A 20,288-nucleotide genomic window follows, 5' to 3' on the forward strand; every position below is an offset into this window, starting at 1 on the left:
CAAATATTCCATTAGCTACAGAATAATTATTAGACAGACCTGTCAAAACACAAATGCCCTATGCCATTTTTGTTATTCCTAAAGTAAGGAAACCATTATTAGCAACTAGAAACTCACATGTGACTCAAGTGAATATTTACTTTGCCTGGCAATTATTTCTGCAGAGATACAAACCTAAATGTTTCTGCTGATACTGAGTTCCAGTGAAACAAATACAGGAAGGATGCTATAGCTGTGGGAATTGATCATAAATTGACTAAAATTCAGTTTGATATGATATGATATTTGATCTATTCTTGCCTTTTCTTTTAACAAATAAGAAATCAGGAAAGATTGACAGACTTCCTAAAGATATTTCCAGACTGATATTGACATTAAAAACAAACCTCTCTTCTACATTTCAGCTGGTATAAAATCATATAATCATAATACTCACAAAACATTCTTTTGTTAAAAAACTGAAGTTAGTACCAGTAATAACATGTGAAGTTGCCCTAATCCTTTTCTTTTTCCCAGTGGTCAGGTTTGCTGGTTTCAGCAGGGAAATACACTGCTCAGTGCTGGGTTAGAAGTGAAGGCAGAACTGCTGATCACACTTACAGGGACTATGTTAAAAAATCTCCAATTTTAGCAAGAAAAGACACTAGAAAAGGCAGGTCTTAAGCATATGATTATGTTTTGATTTCTGGACGAATTCAGAGAAATAATAATGTTAGTATGCTGTCTATGTCATTGTGTCCTGTTGTTCCTTATCTGTTAGTTGGTGCCATATAATAACAATATTTGGGGATTAGAAAAAAATCTGAGGTCAGTCCAGCCTAAATAGCTAATAAGTGTATGGGTAAAGGTACGGCTGCTTCATCAATTTTAAGAAGAGAATAAAATTCTTGGAATCAATAACCAGTCTACTGACACTTATTGATACCTTTATGAACTGTAAATAAAGCTGGTAGATAATTTTCAACTCCTTCTCAAAGAGTAAATCACAAAAAAAGGCAACATTATAACGACACTGTCCATCGAGGGCAAGAACTGAGGTGAGAAATCAACCTATATGTCAAGTATGCTGTCAGGGTGAAGTTGGGCACCTGGAGTAAAGGGCAACTATACCTTGTTTTGTCTTCTTTGCCTTCTTCGAAGCCTCAGAAACTCCTTGTGCTGCCGTGAAACAAAGTTGACTGCTGCATATTCCAGTAATGCAGCAAAGACAAAGAGAAGGCACACGGCCATCCAGATGTCAATAGCTTTTACGTAGGAGACCTAGAAAGAAGAAGAACACAGCATATTATGCATTCCAAACTTCTTCATAAACCGGTTTTAAAAAATAAACACATTTCTGCATGTCATGAGATTCAATTGTTTAATGATGTGGGTTTTTTTTGTTTTGGTTTCTTTTGTTTGTTTCGGTTTGTTCCCTTATTGCCTTACAAAAAAATAAAAATTATCCAACTGTTCATGGAAGTGTGTGGCCACATGTACAAAGAATACACAAATTATGAGCAACTGCCTTGCACAAGAGAATCAGAGTTTGTCTAACAAAACACAGTTCCTCTTATATGCCCCAAACCCCAGTTTATCAGGAAGAATATGAATATAAAATCTATTGAAAAACCATCCTAGAACAGTTATATTTATTGCCTTTTTTTCCTTTTTCATGGAACAAGTATTATATCCATCAGTATATTAATTAGCTACATTTGCTATCAATAATCTGAAAGTAAACTCTGGGTACTGTATCCTAATGATTGATCACTGATATATGTGCTATTAAATATTCAGTCACAATCACTCTATTTATCCAATAACTCTGTAAGTAAAAATAAAGCTTCACAGACATTATCTAGAGTAGAAATATCTAAATACTAGATGTCTTTGTTATAGTACGAGCCAATTCTGATTTGAATTGTCCACAATAAAATCAGATGTATTAAGCATTGTAATGCCACAAGATTTTTTGTCACATTACTCACACAGCAGGCCAAATATCAACCAATTAATGAGCTGCACACTATCCATATCAAAGGTATGTTGGCTTCCACAGCTACGTTTGGTCTCTGTCTTTCTTTGTAGTCTTACAGTTTTTAAGCAGAGATCTTATGATTAGGAAACAGCAGGATATCACTTCTGTTTATCAGGTATTCTATCCAGGGTGGAATTATAATTATCTGACTTTTGTGTCTGCGAAGTACATGTGAGCTAGATACCTAAACTCCTTTGATATAAATAAATCAAGGAATGAAGAGTAGTAGGCATTTCTAGGATGCAGTACATCTGAGCTGTTTTAGATGTGTAATTTAGGATGAGATGACTAACACCTACCAGCATTTTTTGTCTTCAGGTCGATATGTAGGAGCTTAGAACCTCATGATCTCAGCATAGATGTGTGGGACTTTATGCAGTTGTCTAAATAAAAGCATCTCATATTGCCATCAGGAACTTAGCTATCATTTCCTAATCCAGCAGAGCACAGATCTCTGTTATCAAAGAAGCTGGCTCTCTGGAGATGGTTCACATACCCAACAGCATCTCAAAAGGCACAATCAGACTACTGAATTAAGATAAGAAAGATGGACAGCACCAAACTCGGAAAAATTAGAATCAACGGGTATATGATGTCAGAACAGTACTCAGTGGAGCAAACAGTTAAATGCAGTCAACATACACAGGACTCAGAAATGACAGAACAATGAGTTCTGAATCTTCTCGTCCAATATTTAGCCTCCACCAGAGGAGACTCTCCTCTAACCCTAGGATGTTTTGCACACTCTATTAAAAATGATCTTGCTTTCATGCTCATGGCTACCATTTAATGATGAAGAGAAGTACATTTATCTCTGTAGATTTTTGCTCATGATCACGATGTGATGGAATGGCACAGTATTTTTAAAGCCTGTAGAACATTTTTTGTTAACACATAATGAAATACACTGCACTATGTGCTCCAGCAAGCAGTATGAGAGGAGAAGCTAACATTTAAAATCTTGCAGGAAAGATACAGAGCTCCATTTTGCAGATCCTGAACACTGAACAGAATATTTCGTAGGAGTCAAGAATTGCTATTCAGCCTGCATTAGGGAAGTACATGCTGCTGCCAAGACTATAGTCCATCTCTGCACTGTGGTTGGTGCCCACTGCAAGGTTCACAGGACCACATGCCCAGGCCGAGATAAAGAGGAGCACTTAGCAGGCAAAGGTGATACTATGGATCTGTGCCTTTCAATTAGATTCACCGCAGGCATGCAGTTCTCTCTCACAAGCACAGAAAAATCTTACAAGTTACTTCTTGACTGAGCAGCTGTGAAACCCAGTGAAAACTGCAATATCCAAGACATTCTGTGCCACAGGCTGAAGCTCAGTAGGAATCAACTCACTGTAATTTCTGTAAAATGCAGCTGACTTTATGCTGTTTGTTACCTTCCTTGAAGGGGACGCTTGTTTTCCTTTACGAATGCCTTGAGGAGACATAATAGACATGCATAAACAGCTGGACTGTGATTCCAGAGACAGCACAATGCAGGGAGCTGAAACCATGAGAATCAGCATTTGTGACTGCAAATCCTGTCCTAGTGGGCTCATAGCAGTGATGGCAAAATAAAAAAGGAAACCCTGAGTTAGACTTCCAGCCATTGTCACTGTACTGCCATAAATGGCATCCACATTGCTGAGCTAGATGGATTGTTTTAACTCCAGGCTGCTGGTCTGGGATCACAATATACTTGGCAGGTATGTAGCTTGTTTTATTGTTTAGTCATTGCCACACCACAGAACAGTTTTCAGCAAGCAAACAATGAAATTATTTTCAACAACACTATAAAAATAAAAATATGTAAAATTCTATAATGAGTGAATTCTAACTCCCTCAATTCAAATTCTTTTTTATAATTTTATTTGTATGTCCTTTTATGTCCAAAATTCTGCTGCTAAAAGTCTAGAAGTCTATACAGCATTCTGAAGCAAGACTTATTTCTAGCCATTCCTGTGCCTGGAAAACTATGTGGATCTTTCACATCAAGGAAGTCCTCCTCTGGTGCACATTTCCAGGGAAGCATTAAAGTGGATCAGTTTTAGAATGAGAACTTTGGTATCTAAAACATGGACAAAATAAAAATCTGGGTCTCTTTCTGCTCTAGCTGAATGTCTCCTTTCTTCCTCCCATCTGGAAAGGGCCACAGCCACCAGACCACAGACTTCTTGGAAGTGGGCTTCTCCCAGCCACCCCTGCTGAAGCTGCTACACTTCGTATGAAAACACATGGAAATACATAAGTTTAAGGACTGGAAACAGATCTTTCTCTTCCCAGATGTAAATCTTAACCTCTGGAACATTAATTCATTCTCTATCTCTGTTTCCCAAACACATGCAGGAACTGAGAGGGCCCTATCACAGAGAATTTCATGGTGGCTGCACAATTTCCTCGAGGATATAAGCACCGAAAGGTTGTGAATTTGATCTGCACACTCCAGGTGAATGTTATAAGCAATTGCCTACCAGATGCTGCAGCTTCTCACTGCAGCTTCTCACATATGAATGAAATGCCCTTTTCTGGGAGCTCCTCAGCATTTCCCACTTATCTCCACAGGAAACTCCACTCAGCAGGCTCTACACTGTATCTCACTCCAAGATGCTTATTTCTCCTTTGCACTGTAGAAAGAACTTTTCACATCTAATTTTCAGTTAAAAATACTGCTGAGTGACACAGTCTTAGAAGCTGGGGTCTGCACAGTCAAGTGCTTTGTGATATCATAGGCACTTTCACTGCTTTAGCAGGTTCTTTCAGCAAGTCCAAACAGAGTTAGCACACTGTTAGCAGCTATAATTTTTCCCAGATTACAATCTAGCTTGAAAATTTGTATATCTGCCCAACCAAAAGGCTATCATCATGTGCTTCAATAAGGACCTCACTGAACAATACTGAATCTCCAGTTTCTTTAACTATCTGCTTGATACAGAACTACAATGGTAAGAAAAACCTTGAATCGCTTCTGTCAGGTAGTATCTTGATGTAACCCTGATAGTACACTGGCTCCATTTACTTTGCAGTAATTTGAGAAGCAGTTGTTCGGAAAATTGGTGTCATTCAACACTGTCATGTTTATGAAGCACATTAAGACTTCCTTGCCCTTTTCTTTCTTTAAATAGCTGTTCTGTTTACTTTATTTATCTAACTATCTATCTATCTATTTATTTATTTTGAGGAAGATGTGGTTAGTTAGGGATATTTAATGTCTCCTACTAATAAAAATATGAATTATTCCAATTATTCAGTTGCTCTAAATACTTTAGGGTCAGATGTTGAGGATATTTTTCAGAGTGAATCTGTCTGCATCGTGAGTCAAGCTTGATAAGACTGAGCACAGTAAATGTGACAAAGAGACTCCCTTCCCTTCACGTTTTCCCCCACTGCTTATTCTGCCATGTCCACTGTGTAAATAAAAGAACAGTTGGTGCTCTGTAATGCACTGCTGCATCATCAATGACCTCACTGAAGTTCCTGGAAACAAAAGCCAAAGGAGGATTACATTGTTCCTGAAGGTCTTGTAAAGATTAAATCTTCCATTCTTCCAGGACCTTTAATTGTAACACTGTGAATCTCTCACTGCTTCTCTATACCTTTTTTGAATGTAGCCATGTGTCAAAACCAGAATGAAGCACTCTTCTGTGGAAAGAAGCTGAGGGAAAACATGGTCATGGGTCCTGCAATTCGGCAGCTGTCATTTCTTGACATTTGTGAGTCAACCCAAATGTGAGCTCTATTTCTGCTACAGCAGAAGCCTCTAGATACAACTGCTTTATCTCCCTGATCCAGACTAATAGGTGTGAAACAGGAATAAAAACACTTCCATTCTCTCCCAGTCTTCTAAACTGAGAAAATAAATTCAATAATCAGTGTAAAGTGCTCCAAATGTGAGCACTTTATTCATATATTCACTCATTTTGTGTAATAGGATCTCACAAAAAGAATCTTTGAGATGTGATATGAAGACCAAGCCCTCTATTTTGTACAAGGCAGTTACATTGACAGTGGGATCGAGCATACCCCAGCAAGTTTGTGGGTAACACCAAACTGTGGGCTGTGGTCGACACACCGGAGGGACAGGATGCCACCCAAATGGACCTAGACAGGTTTCAGCAGTGGGCCCAGGTGAACCTCATGAGATTCAACAAAGCCAAGTGCAAGGTCTTGCACCTTGGTAGAGGCAATTCTCATTACCGATACAAATTGGAGGATAAAACAATTGAGCATAGCCCTACCAAAAAAGACCTGAGCACTGGTGAATGGGAATGGGAAGCTGAACATAAGCCATCAGCGTGCCCTTACAGATGAGAAAGCCAACCATATCCTGGGCTGCATCAAAAGATGTGTGGCCAGAAGGGTGAGGGAGGTAATCCTACCCTTCTACCCTGTGCTGGTGAGATTTCACCTGGAGCACTGGGTCCTGATGTGGAGTCCTCAGTGCAGGAGAGACATGGACCTGTTGAAGCATGTCCAGAGGAGGAGCACAAAAATGATCCAAGGGATGGAACACCTTTTCTATGAGGACAAGCAGAGAGAGTTGTGTAGACAGCGAGCATAGAACCTTCGAGTAATTGCTAGTAGTAACCAGATAAGAAAGTAGTGACGCAAGTGCTTACGCACGATAAGAGGGGCGTAGATGAAGTTGTACAAGGCTATATAAGCTGTTGCCACGAGTTAATAAACGCCATTTTACCACCCACCACATTGGTGTGCACCGAGGTAGATGGACAGACCAATGAGTCCCTAACGATTGCGAACACCTGTATGAAGCTGAAGCGGGCTTCCGGCTTCATATGGTGACCCCGACGTGACGTTAGGGAATAGTGGTCGGCCACAGGCGGCGTGGCGGGTTCCTGCTCTCGTTCCACCTCCCTTGGGGAAGGAGGTGATGACCCTAGAAGAGGGGGCTGCGGCTTAGGAGAGTGGAAGCTGGGTAGCGTCGGAAGGTACGGCCGATAGCCTATAAGGCCTGTCCGAGGACCCAGGAGACCATCGGAAGAGGTGCCCGGTGGTCGCTTGTTCCGTCGGGGAGATTACGCCCGGCGATGGAAGCCGTCATAAAGGTGATTTCGTCCGCGTGTAAGACCCATTGCGGGAAAAATTCTCCTTCTAAGAAGGAAATAGGTACAGTGTTATCACTGTTATTGAAGGAGGGATTGCTTACATCGCCCTCGGATTTATATACCCCGGGGTCCTGGGATTCTATCACCGCAGCGCTTGCCCAGCGGGCGATGGTACTCGGGAAGACAGGAGAGCTTAAAACCTGGGGCTTGATACTTGAGGCTCTCAAAGCGGCAAAGGCAGAAGGAGGGTTCGGGGAGGAGCGGAGCGTGACGGGGTTGCCGGGAGCGGGTCTTTGCTTTCTCATAGATCCGGCGAGGCAAAGATGGCGGCGACGGCAGAGAGCAGAGGCAGAGAGACGGAGAAGAAGGAGTCGCCGAGTCAGTCATGTGAGCCGACAGCTCCGCCCCCACCTTACCCTGTCCCGTCTTTATGCCCTTCTTTGGACAAAACGTCTCAGCCAGAACCGCCCCTTGAAGAACGCGATAGGGCGGTGGGCGGAGCGGGGCGGGGAAGCCCGCGGCCGCGGGGGAGCCCGCGCCGGGAGGGGGGGCCTGGTTACTGACTGGGCTAAAGTTAAAGAGAAAGCGAAAGAAAAGGGCCTAGCGAATCCAGCCGCGTTTATAGTTAGCCCTGCAAACACGGGCGCTTTCTCTATCACATCGGGTTATTGCGGAATCCGATTGGCCCTCTACATGGCCTACAGGGGCGGCACAGATGATAGCGGGAGTGGGAGGAACAACGCCCACCCGGAGGTCCGCCCAGATGGTTGAGATTATCGTAATCAGCAGGGATGTTTCCCTGGAAAGGCCTGTTCTGCTACAGCAGAACAGGGGCAGCAGGCATAACAATTTATAGTGGGGGCCACGATCTGTCAATTGTCAGCGCAGTATGCGATCTCACTGCGCTGGAGACAGGAAGTGCGACCTGTCTGGGTGGATCAGTGGTCCTTACCGACGGAAAAGCTTGTAGCGCTTCACGCATTAGTACAGCAAGAGCTTCGCTTAGGTCATATAGAACCCTCTCTTAGTCAATGGAACACCCCTGTATTTGTGATAAAGAAGCGGTCAGGATCCTATCGCTTGCTGCACGACTTGTGCGCAGTTAACGCTCAGTTAGTGCCTTTTGGTGTAGTTCAGCAGGGTGCGCCCGTACTATCCGCCGTGCCTGCAGGCTGGGGGGTTGTTGTTATCGATTTGAAGGATTGCTTTTTCTCCATACCCCTGGCTGAGCAAGACAGGGAGGCTTTTGCCTTTACGGTTCCTGTCCATAATAGCCAAGGCCCGGCTAGCTCAGTCGGTAGAGCATGGGACTCTTAATCTCAGGGTTGTGGGTTCGAGCCCCACGTTGGGCGCCAGCGTTCAGATGCTCGAGGTCAGGGCTGTTGCGATGGCGATTGTTTATTGGCCCTCCCTTCCCTGTAACATAGTCACAGATTCTGCTTTTGCAGCTAAGCTCGCTTTGAAAATAGGCCAAGAAGGCATTCCTAGTACGGAAGCAGCGTTTATCTTAGAAGATGCTTTGTGCACCCGAGTAGAGCCTATAGCAATTTTACATGTAAGAAGTCATTCGGATGTACCAGGATTCTTTTCAGAGGGCAACGCAGCCGCAGATGCGGCTGCAGGGTCCCGTGTCCTGACGATCCGAAAGACCAGAGACCTCAACTCCACGCTTCACATAGGCGCCCGGGCACTCGCTCGAGCCTGTGGTATTTCCATTACAGCTGCAAGGGATGTGGTGCAGGCCTGCCCTCACTGTAATTCAGCTCCTGCTATTGGGGCGGGGGTCAACCCCCGCGGCTTAGGGCTGCTGCAAATATGGCAGACGGGCTTTACGTGGGAGCCGCGAATGTCACCTCGGTCGTGGTTGGCAGTTACTGTTGACACAGCCTCCACGATGATCGTGGCTACCCAACACGGAAAAGCTAATTCTACCTCGGCCCAGGCCCACTGGGCTGTAGCTATTGCGGTCCTTGGCTTGCCAGTGCAAACCAGATCTGATGAAAGAGAACAGTAACGAGGGACTCTGAGTTTTGCAGGTATGGCTCCTGTGAATGCCGAAGAAGGAGACAGCCCAGGAACCCCGAAAGAAGGCCGGGAGAAGCGTGGAGGAAACTCAACTGTTGCTGCCAACGAGAAAACGCGTTTCTAACAGGGGCATGGATGTGAAGACCTAGAAGGAATGTGCTGTTTCAATCTCAGCGATCACAGTGAATCCATGCACAAGAAGCTCCAGTATCTGAAGGAACATGTCAACAAGATCGGCATGGAAACGGATCCCATCGGGGACTGGCTGAGAAGTGTGTTCGGAGGCATCGGAGAATGGGGTGTGCACTTATTGAAGGGACTGCTTTTAGTGCTTGTAGTTATCTTGCTTTTGGTAGTATGTGTACCGTGCTTTCTACAAGTTATGCTAGGTTGTATTCAAAGGATGATTGACCGCACAGTTAACTATCGCGTAGAATATAGTAAAATGCAAAAGGCTTGTAGGCAGTCAGGAAACGCAGCGGTATAAGGGTAGCGCGGGATTATTTTGCGATTCGGGATGTAACGGGGCAAGGCTTAACTGAGAGGACAATGGCATGTATAGGCGCAAAGCGGGGCTTCGGTTGTACGCGGTTAGGGTCCTCTCAGAATGGGGTAGTTACGCTTGTGCATAGGGAGGGGGAGATGTAGACAGCGAGCATAGAACCTTCGAGTAATTGCTAGTAGTAACCAGATAAGAAAGTAGTGACGCAAGTGCTTACGCACGATAAGAGGGGCGTAGACGAAGTTGTACAAGGCTATATAAGCTGTTGCCACGAGTTAATAAACGCCATTTTACCACCCACCACATTGGTGTGCACCGAGGTAGATGGACAGACCAATGAGTCCCTAACGATTGCGAACACCTGTATGAAGCTGAAGCGGGCTTCCGGCTTCAGAGTTGGGGCTGTTCAGCCTGGAGAAGAGAAGGCTCTGGGGAGACTTGATAGTGGTCTTTTAGTATCTAAAGAGGGGCTGTAAGAAAGAAGGGGACAGACTCTTCAGCAGGATCTATTGTGACAGGACAAGGGGGGGAAATGGTTTCAAACTAAAAGAGGGGGGATTCAGATTGGATACAATATGGGTGGTGGAGCAGTGGCACAGATTGCCCAGAGAGATGGTGGATGCCTTGTCTGTGGAAACATCCAAGGTCAGACTGGATGGGGCCCTGAGTATCCTAATGTAGCTGTAGGTGTCCCTGCTCACTGCAGGGGTTTGGACTAGGTGGCCTTTTAATGTTCTTTCAACTCAAATGATTCTATGATTTTTCAAATAAGAAATTCATTTTGCAACTGGGAAATCTACAATTTTGAAATACATTTCTCCTATGCATTAGAAGAATTTACTGGGAAAAGAGTCAGAGAAGTTTTCAGATTAAAAATGTAGAAAGCAAAGATAGTAACATTAAAAAAAATAAAAATAAATAAATTTAAAAAAAAACCCTGAAACATGAGTTGAGTAAAAATTCCTTCCAATACTAGAAATTGATGTTGCATTAAATTTCATTTCAGTTTTTCAAACCAAATAACTTTGATGAAATTAAATTACCACAAAACTTGAATTGATAAAGAAACTGATAGCTCTTTCCAACATATCAGCTAAATATAGCTGAAGCTGGAAGCACCAGCCCTATTTTTGCCACATTTTACAGGCAGAAAAGTTTCTAAATGAAGAACGTGTTGTCTGTATCTTCTTTTTCTTTCACTGTTTTTATGGATCTTTCTCTTCAAGCAAACGTTTCACTAACATGAAATATCATCATGCTAACAAAAATTCATTTCAGAAAATGCAAATTACTTTTCCAGTCCTAAACTTTCAGGAATTTTGTACTATTCTGTTGTTGCAATGCTTTCCAGTTGATTATCCTTCACACCCTTCAGATTTAAAGGGTCATAGTCACCATGCAATACTTTGTCTGATGAGATCAGCAAGACTTTCTTAGCTAGCGAATAGCATGGGATAAAAGAGTTCTATCAACTTTAAAATCAGTGGGATAGAACTCCCTGTAAGAAAACCTTCATGAAGAATTGAAGCAAGACAAATGAGGCAACTGCCCATCATGGCTGCCTTTCAGATCTGTACTCAAGGCATCGGTTTATGGAGGACAGTAAGAAGTCAGAACATCACTTCCAGTTTTGTTGCTGGGATCTCTCTCTTCTACATTCAGTGATACATAAGCATGCCTGGAAACCCAGGAATAGTCCTCTAGGCCAAAATAATATGCCTTCCTTTATTTATCTTCTTTGTGGAATGACTATGCGTTCAGAGTGCGATAGAAACTAGGCCAACTTTTCCTGGCTTGCTCAGTCTTTGGCTCTAACCCAGAGAGTACCTTGAGTTAGGAATTGGAGCTCTGCCTGGGCTTGAGAGTAAGTACATGAGCTGCAGAAGCTGCTTGGCCCCTTCTACTTCATCAAAAATAAGGCAGAAGGTGAGAACAGATCAGTAGCAGGAAGAGGATGAGACCATCTTTGTGATGACTATACACACGTGTGGTGCTTACACCCACTATGACGCACTAGTCAAGAACAAAATTAGCAACAGGTTTTACTGCAGAAAGGAATATTGCAGAGACCCCAAAAGATCAGTGTGGGGAATGGAAGAGGAGAAAATGTTAATAAAAGCTGTCATCTGTCAAACTGAGATTATGGTAACTCATGGTAACTGGTAAATTATGGGTTTTTTTTTTTTTGTTTTTTTTTTTTTTCATCTTCAGTACTTCAGCATTCACATTCTTTCACTTATGTACTTTGCAATGAGAAAGTTTCAGCCATCAGAACTATTAACTATTGTGTTAATAAAAACTGAGCACTTGTACTCTGGGCCTGGTTTAAACAGGTTCACTGATGAATGAGCCCTGTGGAAGGAGTAGGTGGCTGTACTGGCTCTGGCTAGGATAGAATTAATTTTCTTCACAGTAGCTCATATGCTGTTATATTTTGGATCTGTGAAGAAAAATATTGATAAAACATTGATGTTTTCATCATTACTAAGTAGTGCTTACACTAAGTCAAGGATTTTTAAGCTTCTCACACTGCCCTGACAGTGAGGAGGCTGGCAGTGCACAAAAGTTAGGAGGGGATAGCACCAGCACAGCTACCCAAGCTGGTCAAAGGGACATACTGTACTGCATGATATTATACTCAGAAATAAATGCTGAGGGAGGAGTCTGTAAGGCTCTCATTGCTCAGGAACTGGCTGAGTGTCAGTCAGAGGGTGGTCAGCAATTGGGTTTTCTTTTTTCTTTTTACTTATGTGAAATGGGAAAATCAAGTCCCAGATGTCCCACTCAGGAAGCCAGCTACTACTCACAGAGTAAAATACTTGGTCAGCAATGACCACTCACAGAAGTGGTTTGGTTGGCTTGTTGGATGAATGAAAAAAAAATGGCAATAATCAGTGAATGTGAAACAGTCTTCTCCCAGTTATTTTAACAAAACAACTCTATTAATTAAGTTTAATTGAATAATTGAATATAATATCTTGTTTGAATATTAATGAATATATTTAATTGAATATAATATCTTGTTCAATTCTTTTTTTTTTTTTTTTTCCAGAAACATCTTCCTCACCTTCCATTTTGAAATGAAAGGTGGAAAACTTTGAAAACTTTGAAAACAATATAATAAACAAACAAGAAATATGTAATTCAGATAACATTTAATTTCAAAATGTTTACACTCTCCCTCCATTATTCAAATTCCATCTGAAACTATCCACCAAACTCATCAGGAATTCTTAAGTCATTTCAGTCACCCAAAATTGCCTTTCTTCAGTGAATAAACTATTCATCCAATTTTTTTTGCTCTATTTCTGTCACAGGTTCTGCCAATTCATGAGATGCTAAACCTCCTGCCTACCACTGATACAAAACTAAATGTTGACTGTATTCTAGCCACAAAAATATGGAAACCACTTCTGATTTGTTTTTTTAAAGATGGCAAGGGAGTTAAGGTTTACTAAGGTGCTGGGGAGGGGCCAGAGGAGGTGATCACAGATGAACCAAAAAAGTTCAATAATATGGCTAATAGCTATTTTAGTGCTGCTCTGCTCACCATCCCAAAGAACCACAGACAAGATATTTATTTGTGAGTGGTAACTGACACCACTACATATTCTACGCCCCTGCAAAAGAGCAAGCAAAGTGCTTTTCACCTTCTGTGAGAGTGGAACAGGCTGCTGAGACACTACAGGTATTTGACACATTCAGAACCTCTCCAACATAAGGTTGACAGTTGATTCAGATGACATGAGATTATATTATAGTGCAGTGTATCAGCTAGAAGTGATAAAGGAGTACAGAACAGCAACTGCACACTGGAGACCCTTATTTCTTTAAACTGTGTAGCTATATTTTACATGACATATTACAAAAAAGTGAACTGGTGTTCCAGGTAAAGACAAACTATTCTAGAGAGGCAATAAAAAATTTCGTTTTATCATGAGTTGTGTCTATACATACTGTATGATCTTTCTTTTCAAACAGCATATTTCCACATTTGAAAAATGTAATTCCATAAATATAGAATCAGTTATCAGCACAGTGAAGCAAGATTGTTTGTTTTTCTTCCCCAAGGGCACATGAAATATTGGCATATTCATCATGTGTCATTTTCTGTGATCTTATGGTGTAGTTCCCTCTATTTCCCATTCCTGGCAATTCATTCTTTCTGTACAGGAATTTTAGACAAGATGCACCATTTCCACTTCAAAGACTCTTCACTTCCTTGAAAACAGTGCGACTATTTTTTTTTCAGACAGAAAGAAAAATATACAAAATTATACAAAAAAAAAAAAAAAAAAAAAAAAAAAAAGCAACAACAACAAAAAACCCAGAAACACAAAAGCCCTGAGCAACAGCTTAAGGTATTTTTTCAAACTCAAGAGTTTGCAGCTGAGAAAACAGAGGCTTGTGGTGTGCACAGATAACGGTGTTGGCAGTCAGTTTCGGAGTAAACTGGTGATTTCATTATGCAGTGATGATGCAGGAACTGGCTGGCGTCTCCTACTGGGAATGAAGCAACAGTCTTATTGGAATTTTGACTATGGTCAAAAGTCCAATCTTGCAAAAAAAAGTGGCCAACTTTGTGTTGTGTCATTTTCCACCAAGATTACACTAAGCTGGAAATGTCAGTTGCATTAAGGCCAGCTCAGGCTTCTAAATAAATGGTTAACTGAAAAGTTAATATGGGAAAAAATGAGTTATTTGAAAACAAGTCGTTCTGTTGACCCTGCTGTGTTGAGTTTACACCTCCTCAACAAAATCGGAGTGAAACTGGGAGTGAGCAGATCCACATCATCATCTGCAAAGTAAGACATGTAGTACTGGTTACTTCTGTCTGATCCTCTCTTTTCAGGCCCTTGCAATTCACGAAAGAAAGAGAGACAAAAGTGCAATTTCTTCATCATTAATTAGGACTTCTGTATCCATCAGCGTATTTCTGATTCTTCTCATTGTCCCAGAAAAACACACTGAGCAAAAACAAGTCAAGGGGTTCCATCTCTCTCTCCAACTCAGTCACATCCTGAACACTATGTGGAAAGAGGAAACTTTGGTGCTTGTCATCTCCAGCCTGTTTGTCTCACTGTACTCTCTTGGTAAAAAAAACTTCTGGTTTAACAGGCCAAAAATAATGTGTTTTGGTTCTAGGGGTGTAGAACAAAGGCAGCCAACCCTCACCCTGATGTCACAGCTAGAGGTGATACAGTTCTATCAGATCTCAGATAAACCAGTAAGATCCACAGTCTGTGCCTAAGCTGCCTCGCAAACAGACCTGCAATATCAAGCAGCTCTATCCACTGATATCCCACACAGCCTCTGCTCTTTTCCTCAGTCTCATTCTGTGCATTTTCTTTTGTTTGGTTTTGTTTTCTGTCATCAGGAAGACAATATTGAATGAGAACTCACAGGTATCTGACTAAGCCTTTTTCCTTCCAAAGCAATCAGTTTTAAAATAAAGCTTTCTTTAAACAAAAGGAAAAACTTTCTGCCCCCACCAAAATACCTGTGACTTTCTGCATCCATGAACTCCCCAGAGATTGCTACAGCATCTCAGTGCCCCAACAGTTAAAACTTTAGGCTTGACTTATGAATAAAGAAAGGCCAAAAAGCAAGTTTATGTTGCCAGAAATGATGTAAATAATATGAATATTTGTGACATTTCTTGTGTATCCACAAAAAAACTAATCAACAGATCAGTGGTGCAGTGGTGATCAGTTTATGAAGGTGACAAATAAAGATTGATGCCTCTGCTGCAAGGAAGCAGATTCTTATTTCTAAGTAACTGAAGGAAATTTATCACACAAAAACCCCCAGATCCAGCTGCATCCAACTGCAAATTGAGAACTATGTGTGGCCGGACTGAGACATGGGTAAATGTGCATAAAGGCAACTTTTGTATATACATGACAATGCTGGTCTCAGGTCACATTTTCAATAAAAACTTCTGGCTCTTCCTTTCTGGTTAAATCAGTAGAAAATATTTCTTTAATGTCATCAAATGCTAACTTGCCTTCTTGGATTCCAAGTGGTAAACTCTCTAGTGCATGCAAGCATGGATAAAAACAATCACCAAGGGAAAAATTGAGGAAGATTAACGTGGAGTTACTAAACCTTGATTGTATCATAGCTGGCAAGAGCTACTTGTGAGATTTTGAAAAAGTCATTAAATTCATTAAATTTATTAACAGAGTACAATACTGATACTTCCCAAAGAAATATTTATGTTTAAGATTCATTTCAAATAAAAAGGTGATGTGGTATGTATCTGAATACAGCCAGAGCATCTCCTTCTGACATGCCAGGTTCTCTGTTGTAATTACAGTTTTCTGAAAGATTTTTTGTTTGTTTGTTTTTAAAATAGATTACTCAGGCTCAGAAAACCCTTTCTGTTTCCTCTGTACATCTCAAACTGCCTCAGTCACCTCAGGTGAAATATAATTGTCATTCAGCACAGCCACAGCCATTTCAGATGCAGTTATACATTTGTCACCTGATTAGGAAGAATTGCACCAAATTCCAATATTCTTTAACCTTTGAAGAGTTAACTGTACATGACTGTTATAAAATAATATTCACAATGTTATTTTTGTAGCAAGAGGAAGGAATCCCTTCCTTTCACATAAAACCAGATAAGAAGTACGCAGCTGACTGATGCCACTGTGGCTGCCACCATTGCTACCAAGAACACTGGCATACGTGCATACGTAGCTATAATTTTGTAATTGGATACCACAAAAATTATTCTAATGCTCAAGTAAATGCAGAACATTCTACAACATCCCCTCCACACTGTATTTCCTACTGTAGTCACAGCTAATTAAAACATTAGAAGTTATCCTTTTCAATGAACCAAAAAACAAAAAATTAGAAAAAGGATGCCTAAGGCAATATGTCTTTACTTTTTAAATCTTAAATCTTACTCTCTGCTCTTTGTGAATGGAGTTGATTTTTTATAATTCTTCCCTAAGATTCTATTCCTAAATTCTGGATTTTTTAGGAATACAAGCAGTGTAAGCTGGCAGAAAAAGGCAGTTTATTTTTGTGACTGTCAGTCTCTCTAGATTAGAAGTGGGTAAATTAAACAAATCCTTTAGTTAGAGAAAATTGCCTTACCAGTGCTAAATACATCAGTCAAAAACAACTGAGAGTGGCGTGGTTTATTACATTACTCAGTATCTACATATGCTTCTTTCTTGACTATTTCTTCATCAGTCATTTACTGTTCCTGAGACACGTATCATTCTTAATGAATCTTCAGAGTCTGTATTCTGCATTTCTATTTTAATTTGATCAAACTCAAATGGAGAGCTTTTTGTGCGTGTGGATAGTTTAAGCAACAAGTAACTAATAATGGTGCAGCAAGTCAAAATATATATAGTCCGTGAAACTATTCGCCTTCTATTACCTTTTTTCTATTCACTTTTTTCTTTTTTTTAAGAAAAAAAGGGATTTTGAATTAAAAATAAGTCTCCCTAAAAATAGATCCCAATGACGACATTGAAGAAAACATAAGCTCGAGAAAGATAACACAGCCCAATTCCAATTGTAAGTGGAATTGAGTCATATTTCATGTATAGTAAAGCACTAAAGGAAGTGTAGAATTGAAAGAGGCTGTACAATGGGAATAATAGAATATGACAAAGGTGAAAATGTGTGCAGAAAGAAATTGATGGTCTAAATATTAATAAGTAGAAAGAAAGAAAATGGGATGAAGAAGTCAGGTTAAAGGAAAGGAGGAGGAGTACAAATAAAAGAGGATTAACAGCAGAATTTAGCAAGTTTCAAACAATGACATTTTTTTTTCTCTCTAAACTTCAGCTGTATTTTTTTCCAATGGACTACTCCAAGGCAGGACTTGCTTGACTCACACAGCCAGCTCCAGACAGGAGATAGGGATCCTCCAGGCAACCTACCCTATGCCATCAGAAGAAAAAAATCTGAGTCTGAAGGCTCACATTATACAAAGTTCTGTGATAGAAGCAGCCCAGCCTCAAACAGCAGGTTTGAAGCTACTGAAAAATACCTTATTCCCTGTTTTTCCCTGTTCTCATTCTTTGGAATTCAGTGATACTTTAATCAAAGAGTTATCAGTCCTTTCCATTCTAAGATGTCTGACCAAACATCTCCTGAATTACAGTATTTGTCCAGTTGGGAAAGACCAGATATGGAATGAAAAATCAGGAAAAAAACAGCACAGGAGCCATTATTGCAGGCTCCCTTTTAAGTTCTTCTGGAACCACCAGGAACACTTGTGAGGACTCACCAGATTATTCAAGCACAGAATCTTGATGCTCAGATGGAACCACCTCTGTTCCAGTTTGTGCTCTTTGCCTCTTGTCCTGGCACTGGGCACTACCAAAAAATACCTGGCTCGATCCTCTTTGCATCCTTCTTTCAGGTGTTTGTATGAGGTGTTGATGAGATTTCTTCCCAACACGCTGAGCCACCTCTTCTTCAGGCTGAACAATCCCAGCTCTTAACCTCTCCTCATGGGAGCTTGTATTTCAAACCTTTGAACATCTTGGTGGCCCTCCATTGGAATCCCAAGTACATGCACATCTCTTTTGTACTGAGCTGCCCAGAACTCAACACTCCAGCCGCAGCCTCACTGGTACTGAGAAGAAGGACAGGATCACCTTTCTGGACCTGCTGGTGATACTTTCCCTAATGCAGCCTTTGCAGCGGCAAGGGTATGCTGCTTGCTCACGTTCATCTTGGTGTCCTCCAGGACCACCAGGTCCTTTTCTGCAGAACTTCTTTTCATCTGGGCAGCTCCCAGCATGTCTCGGTGCCTGGAGTTTTTCCTCCCAAGCTGCAGGACTCTGCCCTTCACCTTGTTGAACTTAATGAGGTTTTTGTTTATCCACTTCTCTATCCCATCAAGCTTCAGAAGGGACCTTGTGACCTTTCATGTTTGCTTTCTGCTGCTTATTATTTGTAATAGCTTACTGATGATTTTCTGACAACACTGTAACTCAGAATAAAATTGCCTCCTCAGCAATTAAAGAGACAAAATATTTTGTTGATTTACAGTGACAATCAGGCCTCCAAACTCTGAGACTTTGCTTCCAAGTGTAGTCATGTTTTGTTTGCAGCTATTGTGTTTTTCATAGAATTTCATTTTCACCTGACCTGTAAATCCACTTACTTTCTGAATCATACTGTAATGTTAGATTGTCTCCAGGACTGTAATATGAAAAGCTTTGTTCAGAAACTTGCCATCACTCAGTGAGGCTGAGTGAAGTAATTTTCAGCCACAACATATATCACACAGTTAGAAATCTAGTGCAAATATATATTTTAAAAAAGCAACAGCAAGGCACATCATTGCTTCTCAAGGAAAGATGTTAGTGCAGAAGCTTTCTAGTCAGGCGTTCTTGTGTTTGGGGCACATTTATTTTCACTTCTTGACTGAGGTCTGAGGCGAAGTACAGGAATTTCATAACAGATGACTCCTTTTTCTGAAGGTTATTTGATTGCTTATCCTAAAATCCAATGTTTACTCTTACAAAACCTTCTTTGTTCCTTATCCATTTTCTAATGCCAGAATAGGTGCATTTGTTCTGCACTGTTTGCAGCTACTATTAAAGCATTTCAAAACTCTCTGAGGAGCAGAAAATCAGAGCTGCACATGGCTGAGCACTAGAAGTGCCACAACACTCAGTACAAGTGGCTGAGGCAGCTTAGAGTATGGGTGGAGAGCTGTAAGCAGGATCATGCAGACACGTCTCAGAAAGACCACCTGGAGGTGCCAAGCACTGCAGGATAAGTAAAGAGAAGGTTTTCATGTCACTGTGATGCCACACACTCAAGAGTTGTTGAAGTCCATTGTCCCATAGCAGGCAAAGTCTTGCTGGCTGCTTGCAGAGTGACTTCATGATACTGACAGATAAGTGCTCACGTGACAAACAGGCTGCAGAAATCCTGGAGGGAGCTAGAAATTCCATATCCACTCAGCTTATCACCACTCCCCAGTGAAAATTCACAATGAAGATTGTTCATCTTTGCAGGAGGTAGGGAAAGTATCATTTTTGGTTGTTATTTCTATTTGCAACTTTTGCATGGGATGTATTGGGTTATGTCCTTCCTGAAAGCACGGCACTAAAACAAATATCATAAGTCCCTTTACTTCATGGTTTCATGCGTTCCTGATTTGTGTCACATGCAGTGTCTGCAGAATGCTGAATGGTAGAGGTAAAGCCATCTGCAAAGAGGGGAGATACGCAGGGATCCTGTTCAAACAGAGAAGCTTTGAAAGGCCTAAAAGATATTTTGGGTCTGGAGAAACTGCACGGAGAAGACAGACATTCCTCAGAGGTGATGGACATAGTAATTTCCTAACACCCAGAGGGGACCAAAAATATGTCATCCTGGTTTCAACTGAGACAGTGCTAATAGCACACCAAATGTTTGGTAGTTTCTGGGCCCTTGGCAGGGCCCAGTGTGGGGCCCAAAGGGTCAAGATAACAATAACTCTGTTCAGAACATGTTAAAACAAAATTGTTATAAGTGCTACAGTAATTAATAGTTGATGCTCACAATGTTATTTTCTTCTATTTTCAGAGATTTTTCAGAGAGATTTGCTCTAGGGCAGGATAGTTCTGAGTGCCAGGAGATGTGCAATGATATGGGCAGGCATCTAGAACAGTCCGCACCTCCACTGTTTAGGAACTTCACTCCCAAA

General features: G+C 41.2%; 1 protein-coding gene and 1 non-coding gene across 4 annotated transcripts in view; one reads left to right on the forward strand and one right to left on the reverse strand.

Moving 5' to 3' along the window:
- The window catches only part of GLRA2 (glycine receptor alpha 2), a 130,449-nt gene that overhangs the window by 27,111 nt on the left and 83,050 nt on the right, over positions 1-20,288 (reverse strand). For all 3 annotated transcript variants that reach the window (XM_031596079.2, XM_031596078.2, XM_090125287.1), the window contains exon 8: positions 1,111-1,260. In XM_031596079.2, coding sequence (XP_031451939.1) covers positions 1,111-1,260 — 150 coding nt within the window. The remainder of the gene's footprint in view (positions 1-1,110; positions 1,261-20,288) is intronic.
- TRNAK-CUU (transfer RNA lysine (anticodon CUU)) lies at positions 8,360-8,432 on the forward strand. Its single transcript has one exon. It is a non-coding gene; the product is annotated as a tRNA-Lys (tRNA).

This window comes from Phasianus colchicus, chromosome 1, assembly GCF_987193195.1.
Source record: "Phasianus colchicus chromosome 1, bPhaCol1.hap1.1, whole genome shotgun sequence".
Lineage (NCBI taxonomy): Eukaryota > Metazoa > Chordata > Aves > Galliformes > Phasianidae > Phasianus > Phasianus colchicus.